The 11161-nt window shown below is 51.2% G+C and overlaps 3 protein-coding genes across 3 annotated transcripts; 2 read left to right on the forward strand and 1 right to left on the reverse strand.

The window, feature by feature from the left end:
• Positions 1-100: 100 nt before the first annotated feature.
• On the reverse strand, positions 101-1429 carry N7481_011390 (uncharacterized protein; the record flags this gene model as incomplete). Its single annotated transcript, XM_057270609.1, has 1 exon — positions 101-1429. The coding sequence occupies one exon, from the start codon at positions 1427-1429 to the stop codon at positions 101-103; it is 1329 nt and encodes a 442-aa protein (XP_057117783.1).
• A 947-nt stretch (positions 1430-2376) lies between these two features.
• Positions 2377-4903, forward strand: N7481_011391 (RING-H2 finger protein; the record flags this gene model as incomplete). The annotated part of the gene is made up of 5 exons (XM_057270610.1): positions 2377-3388; positions 3441-4083; positions 4131-4380; positions 4437-4712; positions 4781-4903. The coding sequence occupies 5 exons, from the start codon at positions 2377-2379 to the stop codon at positions 4901-4903; spliced, it is 2304 nt and encodes a 767-aa protein (XP_057117784.1).
• An 842-nt stretch (positions 4904-5745) lies between these two features.
• On the forward strand, positions 5746-6515 carry N7481_011392 (phosphoribosylglycinamide formyltransferase; the record flags this gene model as incomplete). Its single annotated transcript, XM_057270611.1, has 3 exons — positions 5746-6039; positions 6080-6157; positions 6270-6515. 3 exons carry the CDS (start codon positions 5746-5748, stop codon positions 6513-6515), a joined length of 618 nt encoding a protein of 205 aa, XP_057117785.1.
• Between the last annotated feature and the right edge of the window lie 4646 nt (positions 6516-11161).

The raw sequence follows: 11161 nt of genomic DNA on the forward strand, positions 1-11161 counted from the left end.
AAATGTTCATTGTTACTAATACGTATCATTTTGGAGGAGCGTTGACATCAAGCCAGTCCAACATCTGATATCAGTTAGGTCTAAGCATCGAGTCTGGTTTTCAATATAGGGGCGAGGGAGATGTTGGAGCTGATGGACTTTCAATATGGAGATGTTCCATATTGTATGATACACCCCGTCTGCGCTTCCTCGCCTTTTCCAGAAACTCTTCTGACTTTTGTATTTCGACTTTGCGCTGCTCCATAGCAAGCGTTTGTTCGCGTCTAACTTCAAATGGTTCATCCGTTCCATCCGTATCCATTGCATCATAGCCATATTCATCTAGGAATTCGGGAGGGGGTTTCGCCAGTGAAAGAGCAAGCAAATCGCCAATCCAGAGTGATACCATGCCTCGAAGCTCGAGAATTTCCGGGGAATCAGAGTATGGAGGCGATCCGAGGAGCGAGTCAATGCGAGTTGCAATTTGCTGAGCTTGTTCTAGTTCTTGTCCACGAACCTTTGCAACAAGTGCCTGCTTCCTGTTTGACTCGCGATGTTCCCCATATTGGTCTATTAAGTCCTCATCGGAAAGTTCATCGGACTCTTCGTCATCGATTCTATCCCTTTCAAACTGGCTTTCCTCTTGGGCGACGTAGACCCACAAGCCAAACATGGCAGGGTAAAAGTGCAAGGCGGAGATCGAATGCGGATTAGTTTTCAGGTAGGGATGGTTCAGTATCAGCCGCTCATAGTACTCTTTTGCCTCTGCAAAGCCCTTGTGGGTAAATGGTAGAGGCGTTCGGCCACCGGTGGCTGCATCTGTAGGCGCAATGTGACCAATTGACGGGGCTGGTTGCTGATCTCGCCGGAGCAGAATCTCAGCACCAATACCCCATCGAGTTTCCAGTCGGGCATCTGCCGGCTTTCCTCTAAACTGCTCTCGCATGATAAGCCCCCATGCCCTTCCAGCTCGAGTAAAGTCTCCCTGGAGCAGACATCGATGTAGGATCGTGGTCAATGCCGCTAAGTGCTGCAGTCGAAGGCTACCAGCATGCGCGGGTGATTGAGGAGGGTATAAAGGAGTCGACATCGTGGCTAGGTCATGAGATAGCTGAGTCGGTAGTCTACCTCTACTGTATCCATCCTTCTTGGGCGGGGCATGGGGGAAACGCCCTTGTGGTAATTCTTGATCAAAAGGGAGACCGGCGATTCGATATTGATGTGATTCATTCGGCGTGAGAACCAGGGGCGGTCCAGCAGGGACCGAGTCCCTCATGGAGGTGGCATCTGTAGCATCTGTGATATCTCCATCGATCTCTTCGCCATCACTCCATGGGTTTGTCTGCCTCCTGCGTTTGCGACGATCATATTGGGCAACTCGAGGGCTTGTCGGCTGCAGCCAGCGGGGCAGTGGCAAGGCAAAAGACGAGGCCGACACGACAGGCGCCATATACTCAGAAGGAGGCGAGTTCCATCAAGCACCAAGAAATCCAAGAAATCCACAGAGATCGATTCGATTCGATTCGATTCGATTCGAGGTGGAGTGGCGAGGGTCCGGTGTTGAAAGGCGCAAACCAAAAAGTTGCCGAGAAGCTAAAAAGCCACCCTCGAAGCAAACATAACAAACACAACACTTATCGGCGATCGCGCTATCAACCCCATCCTTCCACGTTGGACTGGACTCTCTCCCCTTACCTCCTGTTTCGCCTTCTCCCCCCTCCTCCTCCTCCTCCTTCTCCTCCTCCTCCTCCTCTCACCTCTTCCTCCTTTCACTCGGTGCCCGTTTGTTCGATCCACGTCCCCTGGGCGTCGTCGCGGAGTTCGCCGGACTACACCCTCTCTATCGCCTCGCATCGGTGGGTTATCTTGGGTACGTGAGGGCGTGGATTTGTCAGACAAGTCGACCTTACCGGTCGCAATACTTCGTGTTGGACAGTCAACTTGTCTCACATAGCACATATCACATATCTGGTGTCCATTGAAGTTCACCTTTTACCGCCTCGCCGATTCCTTGTTGCTTTGTTTCAACGCTCTTTCATCCCTCGGTTATTATCGTTCACTCCGCCTAGTCCGACTCCGACCTGCCTGCCGAGCGTCTCCGAATCATATATTTCGTCAACTACGCCCGGAAAACGCCAAACAAACTCTCCACCAGACCGGAATAACTCAACGGTGAAGGGATACACCTTTGACAAACACGAGACGATCATCATAAGTTGCTCAGGAATACCTATGGCAGTCGACAGTCTTTGACATTGCACATACTCTACTGTCATCAGCGACCTGCTACTATGGGACAGTCTTCTTCTACGGCTCGAGATCCCCCCCGACATCGTCTACCCGGATTACTTGACACCTCACTCGCTACAGCGCGAAGATAGTGCGAGGAATGAAGATATGAACAATCGACAACCAGTTGACCAGAACGGGCAGGCCGAATCCTCGAGTGGAGAGGGGATGTCTCGCTCTCATGGACAAGAAACAGGTTCGGGTGAAGCGAACGAATCTACGGAGACCTGGCAACAACCTACACTTTATTCCGGAGGAAGTCCACATCAGATGCGGAGTATCGAGGAAGAAGGAAATACCGAACTTCAAGATGCTGATGAACGGGCTTACCGTTCCGCGGCCATTGCTCGGATGATAAGAAGACAATCTACCATGTCCAGGCTGGGATCTAGATTCCTGCCCAACTCGGTTATTCGTGGGCTTCTAAATAGCCAAGAAGAGACGCCTGCAGAAGGCCATGCACACCGCCATGGACTAGTGTCGAGAACACCCCCGAGGTCCGAAACAGGCCACAGCAGTGGTCGTTTTAGCCCCTTTAGTGCGCTGGGATCAAGAGGAGTGACTCGCCGGAGGTCTACTAGAGGGCCTTACTTCATTCCCTCGCGCGAGGACTCATCGGGCACCTCTGATGCCCCCAATAACGAGCGGCGACTCTCTGAGCCCAATCGGGCTTCTTGGCGACGAAGCGCACGTCTCAATCGTGTGCGCCATTCGATATCGACGCCAATATCTCACATGTTTGGCCAGCCACACTCTGAGATATCTCCACCTCATGAATACCCGCCGCATCTGCTTAATGAACCATTACCGCATGAAATGGACACCCGCTTGGACTGGAGAGAATCAATTGGGGAGCCATCACCCGATATTGGCGGAATGGAGCCACCTTCATTCACTGCAGGCCTGCCCGCTTCCGATCAGCCGAACGCTGGCATCATGGGAATGCGTCGACTTCCTAGCCTCATCCGTGCACGGCCATCCAGAACATTGCGACCACAAGAACAGACCCCTCTTTCTAGAGTCCTACAACTCGCGGCAGCTGCCATTGCTGCTCAACTGTCTGGTACCACAGGCCCTGCTATGCCGAACATACAGGCCCTAGGCAATGACGGACTTGACGGTTCGCTTGAAAATTTCATACAGAGCTTACAACATGCTACCTCCCCCCCAAGAACAACCTTCTTCGGCTGGCGGAGAAGGACCTAGTCAACCTCCAAATGATCGCCCAACACCTCCGGTCAATTTCTTGCGAGTCTTCCGATTTGCCAATTCAGATTCCCCCAGCGGCTCTAATCCTCTTGGGTCAACCCCAGAGAACTTAGAGAATCGCAGGTCCCCGAACGATGGGGTAACTGCTGACGAAACACCAGAAGGAGCCGAGGGACGAACTGTCACGCTGGTTGTGGTTGGTGTTCGATCTGTTCCGTCGGGCAACGGTGCCAACAGTGACCAGGGGCCACCTGCCCCCGGTAGCGCCGGTCTCGATGCTCTACTCGGGTTGCCGTTCCTTCCACGGCCCCAGGATGCACAAGGTGATCTAGGACAAGGTACAGAAGGCCACCCGAGAATTCCTGCTCCACGCCCTGGGGGCCTCGCAGGGGTCCCACCACCCAGAGTCCCGGATTTCTTGCGCCAAGCAGGTCTTAATCCTTCACGCAGAATGCCTGATGCTGGACATCAACCTGCGAATCCGGTTTACCCTCCATCCGCAATGTCCGAAAGTCCTCCTGGGCCTCATCCTCCACCCTCCACCCCTGCCGAACAAGGCTTGTCTGCCGTCTCCTCTGGAACTTCAACCCCAAGCCGCAGACCGTCGTCTGCATCTGCGTTGTCACCTGCGCTTCTACCTCATTTACATGAAGGGCAATCCATGCAGCCTCCCCTGGACCGTCTGAAGACGCTGTTCCACTGAATGCCGCTCGCCAAAGACGACGAAGTGATTCCGAATTTGCCCGTCATCGAGCTCTTGGGTCAGGGTCTGTTCGCCGCAATGGCGTGGTTGAGCCTGACCAGCCTCCCCCTAGCGGGGGCAGAAGTTGGCTCATTTACGTGGTCGGGACCAACCTATCCGAGAACCATCCAGCTCTGACAACGCCGAGCCTCTTCACTGATGTAAGTCTATACTAATCCCTGTTTGAGAGAGGTTTTGCTAATATCGAAATTTTTAGAACCCGACATACGAGGACATGATTCTTCTGTCGTCTCTTTTGGGTCCCGCCAAGCCTCCCGTCGCAAGTCAAGACGATGTTAATTCTGCAGGTGGTCTTTTCCGTCTTGTCGAGTACAGTGGGTCTTTGGTCGCAGAGTCAGTGGGTGGTGCAGGCGTCATTCAGATCTCCGATGGAGAGCGCTGCTTAATCTGCTTGAGTGATTACGAAGTAGCCGAAGAGGTTCGTGAGCTGAACAAATGTAAACACGTCTTCCATAGAGACTGCATTGATCAGGTGAGCTCTTACATCTTCTATCCTCCTGGTGTTTGCCGTGGGTCCCTGAGTGCTAACCAAACTGACAGTGGCTGACCACGGGTCGAAACTCATGCCCTCTCTGTCGAGGCCAAGGCGTCCACGAAACCTCCAATAGCGAAGAACCAACAACCTCCGAACCACCTCCTGCATTCCCAGGCACAGCCATCTAATGCGCTATGTCTTCAACCCTCGCTGTAAAGTCGCCCCGTTGGCATTTGGGCTTTTACCTCTCTCCTCATTGAACTTTAGCATTCAGCGTCTGCTTAGAGCCTTTACGAGTTTTCTTCATGGATATCTCCCCCGGCATTCTGTCTTTGTTGCGCCATTTTTGGGCGCTTTTCATACCTTTTTGCGTCTTCCATTTATTCTCTTGGCCAAGAGATGGCGCGTTTTTCTGTCCCTTCTCTTTGTTTAGAAAATAGCTATCTTTCAAAGTCTCGGTTGGTTCTTGTCTGGATTTTTCTTAGCCTGGTATTCTCATGGCTTCTTGTTGGCGCTGGTACTTACCCGGGCATGAATCGTCATCTAGGACAACTTTGTTCCAGTGGAGGTTCAAGTTGCGAGAGTGAATATATTGACTAAGAGACCTGCACAACCATCAGCATAGTCTATCAACCAAATTGTACAGTTTATGTTCAAGTTCAAGTTCCCAGGCTGTTCAGGTTATTCTACAAGTAGTACCAGTACGGAGTACTATTGTCCCTTATACTAGTAGATCGCTGCCCCGCTGCCCCTCGATCACGTAAGCGAAAATATTCCCGCGGCGAAGCTCCAGCACCGACACCGGCTCGACTTTTTGTTCTTCAATTTGTGCAGTTTTCATTCTACAATCTCACCAATTGATCCGATCACCGGGTCGAATCCTCACAATCCACGGGGAACCATTGTAGGTAATCGCGGAACATCTTACAACCCATCCGAACCGCGACGACGAGCCCGCGCGACCGAAATCCCACCAAACCACACCTACTCGCTTCAAGGAAACCTCCTACAAACCAATCGAATCCACGCAATGTCTGCCCCGATCCGTGCCACAGTCCTGATTTCAGGCAATGGCTCCAACCTTCAAGCTGTGATCGACAAAATCGCAGAGGGCCAGCTGAACACCACCCTCGTTCGCGTGCTCTCGAATCGCAAGGACGCCTTCGGTCTCGAGCGTGCTAGCAAGGCCAACATCCCTACACTATACCACAATCTCGTCAAGTACAAGAAGCAGCACCCTGCGACGACGGAGGGCATTCAGGCTGCGCGGGAGGAATACGATGCTGAGCTTGCGCGCCTGATTCTGGCCGATGGGCCGGAATTGGTTATCTGTCTCGGTTTCATGCACATCCTATCCCCCCCAGTTCCTGGAGCCGTTGGAGAAGGCGAATGTTCGCATTATCAATTTGCATCCTGCGCTGCCTGGTCAATTCAATGGAGTGGTGAGTAACCTCCCAAGCGAGAGCTTTTTTTTTTTGGCGCCCCGCTAGGTTAAAGGTGCCTTTTTTTTTTCTTTTCTTTGGTGATCTTAATTTCTGACATTGATTTGTTTAGAATGCAATTGAACGGGCTCATGCTGCATGGATTGAAGGAAAGATCGATAAGACTGGCGTCATGATTCACGATGTGATTTCCGAGGTGGATATGGGTAAGCCGATTCTGGTCAAGGAGATTCCTTTCCAGAAGGGTCGAGACGAGGACGTCGATGCCTTTGCGACCCGTGTCCATGAAACAGAATGGGGCACTGTCATTGAGGGTGTCGGAATGGTGCTGAAGGAATTGGAAGGCCAGAAACAATGATTCGGTGAAGCGACCCGCCGTTGGCAATGAAGGGTAGGGATTTGCCAATTATCGGGAGATTGTTTCCCAAGATGGAAGGATATCACCCGGCCATTGACGATTAATGACTATAAATATATCGAAAACTTACATTATGTACGGAATTAGAGAAAGGGACTAACTTGAACAATCTTGAACTCACCTCCCTCCCCCGGGGGTCTCAGGTAGCTTGTAGTTAAGACATCTGGGCAATGTACTCCGTATATCCGTACTACTAGCTCCGTACCATCCATGGATGATGGTTATCGGTCTAAGCTTGGACCAATAACAAAAGAACAACCTCGAGTGCGCTTGAGTGCCCTTGAGTGCCGGGCAATGCCGAGGATGGGGCCAAGAGAACGTATCCATAGTTCAAATTATTGCAACTGGGCCACAAATTAAAGGTCACCCAGTCCAGAACTTTTAGAACCCGAAAGACAGAGAAATGAGAAAAAAAAGAGAGAAAAAAGTAGAAAAAAGTGTAATTTTGGATCAAGGTTCCCACAATACTCCCGTCTGCATAGCGCGAGATGAACGGAGCGCCACGAAACCAACTCAAACGATCCAGCGACACGCATTGAGATCGCTGGGAATCCCAGGACTTGCAGGACTGACAAGGATGTGAAATTGCACCCACCTCACCGGTCAAGGTCTCATCACATGCTTGATGCATCTTCCAAACTCCCGGCGCCTAGAGCGCCCCCTCCGAGGCAAATCACCCGGAGCCACGCGACATGCATCAAACTTAACAGGGGGCAATGGAACTGGAAATGGAAGGCTCAGAAAACCCGCGGATCCTGCAGTGCAACCCGGGAAACCCAGCCAAAGCCAAAGGATCAGCAACCAGGCCATCCCCCCTGGGCAATATTCCGCCGTTGGGATCTCCCATCGTGGCAGCCACTCCGGCACTCACGGCATTTTTCGAGGGCCAAGTGACAGATCCCACAGCGCCGCCCCCGCTAGCTCCTGTGCTAGGGGCAGCATGGGTCGCTCGTCCCCTCCATAATCCTTGAAGGGGGGGGAAGGGGGGGGCTACTCCGTAATGAGGGGTGCAAAAGCACCATGTGGGTTTGCGTGACAGCAATGTCCAAAGACGCCTATCCAGCAGTCTCCGTACGGAGCACGGAGTACATACGGAGTGCTACTACTAGTTGACCAGCTGGAAAAGGGGAGCCACATTTGCGCCCCCAATCTCTTCCATTCCACCATCTTTTCTCTCAAACGGCCGGCGTCAACTCAATTTCAATTGTTTTGCGTCGAGGCAGTCGTATCCGATGGACCTCTTGGAATCGGCCGATCCCCGTGTCGGAGCGTAATGCTCTCCGGTGCGTGGTGTTTTGGAGCTGTGCTCGTGGCTTTTCGTACTATCTACTCCGTACAGAGTACAGTCAAGTCAATGTTGATTTCCAGTAGACCAGTATAGTCTTGCAAATGGCAAGAGTCTCCGTAACTTGGATTTTTGCTTAGATTTTTTGAGACTGCTGCTGCTGATCTACTGGATATAAGATCCTGACCTCTCGGGTTCAGGTCCAGGTTTCAATTGTAAATTGACTATAGAATTCTTCATCTTCCAACATTGATTTTGCTTCGTATTCCTGGTATGTTCTTGCCTGACAACCAATGGTGAAAAATAGAGGAACATGTTTGTTATTGATTAGACTTCAATGGCCAGCTTAAGTCTCAAGCCACCTCGAGAGGCTGCGTCAGCCCCTGGAATGGCTAGTTTGCTACACCTTTTGACCTCATTGAAGATGATATCTCAGCTGAAGTTTGATTCTATTTACCGCGCTGTAACGAAGCCGCATCTTGCATTGGACTGAATTTCTACCCCTTGTTTTCCGGTTTTTGCTGTACTGCAGATTGTATGTGAAATTCTGTATCAGGCCTTTAGAAGAGATTAGGTTCTATTATCCGCGTCCTATATTCCAACAGTGCTGTCATCTATCGGCCGTAAGAAGGGCGTAGTATAATTGGTCTTGTGTGCGTGACCTTACAAGGGAGCTTCCTATGTAGCACCCTCCTTGGATTACATGACTCCGTTCCATGAAATTCAATCGGTTTACTAAATTGACACGTTCCTTTTCTTTAAGCATCGTCTGATCCTCAAATCCGCCAATTTTTAAAAACGGATCCGGGTGATAGAGATCCGGTCTTAGTATGTGGACCTGAGCGGATTTTCAGCTATCTCAACTGATGGTCCTTTTTTCCGCCGGATCATGGCCAAGGTGGACCTGATCGTGGAGATTCATAATTGCACGCAGTCGTACGGCACATTGCTATGAAATTGTAGTCTTTCCCTCGGAGAAGAGAAGAAAAACGCTTCGATTCCAATGCTATACCATTACTGTTTGTTGCTCTGGCATGGTATGTAGATTTGAAGCCGAGTATGCTTCATGATATATGATCAGTACTACTAGTAGTACTTTCCTTTCAGATGAGGCTGACTTGCAACCCGCTAGCCACATATGTAATGTGATGCGTATCCGTAAATGACTGCCTGATACCCTGAAAGATGCCGATCATGGCCAGAGTTGTCATGTGGAATTAGATCGAGCTGTGGCAAGTTGAGTACCATGCGGGTCTACGGTTTCGAGCATTGCGGGTCTCTTTTCCCTCAGCTATCCGCCTGGCGGATTGATGTTTTGGATTCTAGGTCGAATTAACTGTTTGCACAATGAATCTGACACATGGATCATTTCAGAAACATCATTCAATGACTATGCTGGTTTTGAGAATTCAAAAGCCTCTCGTCGAGCTTTTTTGCCAATGGACATTCTATTCTACGTATCTGCGGTCGACGTATACGACAATACGAGCCTGGCGCCCCACGCACTCTTCCATTCTTCTTCTTGCTGCAGCCGTCGTCCTTGAAATGTTTCTAAGGATAAGTTTGGTACTACGGAGTACTCTCTCACGACCAACCAAAATAGGCATAGGGTACAGTCCGCACAAGTGGAGACATCAACCGGCCTTCCCCAAGTCCCGGTAACAGCTATGGCCATGATGGGGAAGGCATAAGATCTAGGACGGAGATGTTACCCAGTTTGGCCCAGTGCAGTTGCTAGACTTGACATAGACAAGGATCGACTTCGAGATGGTACATCGCAGAGCAGTAAGAACAGCGCGGCGCGGTGGAACCTAGCAGGGGCATTGTGGGCCTCTGGTCCACAGTCTGTCAAGGAGCGCACCATTTAGCGTTTGACCGGCTCACCTTTCACCCACATGGCGAGAAATGTCGGAAGGTCGGTGCACTGTGCAGGTCCCGTCGTCGATAGTGAGGTGTCTAAGGCAGTTTGGGCTTGCGACGGACTGTTCCTTAGCCCTCCTGACTCTGGTTAGGCTAGTTTTCCCCTCTCACCCGGACGAATAGGACGGAAAACCGCCACTGGCGTGATGATCTACCATTGTTCCTTGCCCCTGCAATCATGATCATGATCGTGCTGGAGAGCTCAAGTCCGATGGAGTCGATCCCAGTGCACACCTGTCGTTAGCGTCTTTTTGATCTACTCGGCCCACCCTTTGTTTTTTTTGTTCTTCTTTTTTTTCCATTTATCCATTTATTATTTTTGTGCGCACCTGTCAAACCCTGGTCGATCAGGCACCGCCGATTCAAGCCGGACACACTCATTGCTCCATCGCCACAGGGAAGAGAGAGAAAAAGGGGAGAAAACACAGACGAGATGCTAGTAAGAAAACATGGCAGCGTTCAGCTGAGATGCATCGTTTCCACCCTCCTCCTATCCCTGGAATGACCATGGAGACACGCATATTACCCCCATCGGAAGCTGGGATCAAGTTCCCCCGTCTCGCTCTCCTCCACACACCTCCCCGGCTCGTCCTTCCCAATCATGAATCATAAATTCCATTCATGAGCTCAGCGGCTCCACTTCTCTAGTCCCTTAGTTACAACCCGGGCTCCACCCAGGCATCTCCGTCATGAACAGAACGTTTTCGGCATATTCTCGATGCGCCGGCGCCCCTCGAGGTTTCAGATTTGCCGACTGCGCCAGTCACCTGGTGCGGAATGCGCCGTTCTATCAGACCCGGCCTGTCGTTTCGGGCCCCAATCTTCCGAAGCTTGAACCATCACCGAGGTGTCTTCCGTCCATCTTGTCCCTTAGGCCCACGCTATTGACCTCTTCTCGGCAGGTTCCACTTTGTACCAGAGGGTGCACAATCAATTTAATCAGGTGAGAAAATTCCGACAGCTGTATTCGGGATGGTTCCGACGGGTTCTTGCTCGACCCAGAGGGCGGTTAAATTGAAGCTGGGGAGAGAGGAAGAGAAGCCGTGGGATCTATTACTAGTACTACTACTAGTATGCATGCTTGACCGGGAGTGAGCGCGCGCGACCCAGCAAATTGACAGACGCTATGATCATCCCCCCTCTTCTCGTTCGTTCGCGCGTGCATCACAGGCCTGCATGGACCCAGAAATTGGGGCTCGAGCCACCCCATCCTCAAGCCTCAGGAAATTCAATTTCCTAGTGATATCACCGCCCTGTGGCTTGCGAGGATCGTCACCCAGCAAAACCTCCGCCCCCCTTTCAAGTTCACCGAGACCCGAGGCTCGTGGGGATCTTCTGACTAAGGATTAAGGATAAAAATAAGCCCAGAGGATGATCCCCA

The sequence above is a fragment of the Penicillium waksmanii genome (assembly GCF_028829765.1).
Source record: "Penicillium waksmanii strain IBT 27052 chromosome Unknown utg000009l:1.0-4314994.0:1.0-4318279.0, whole genome shotgun sequence".
In the NCBI taxonomy this organism is placed as follows: domain Eukaryota; kingdom Fungi; phylum Ascomycota; class Eurotiomycetes; order Eurotiales; family Aspergillaceae; genus Penicillium; species Penicillium waksmanii.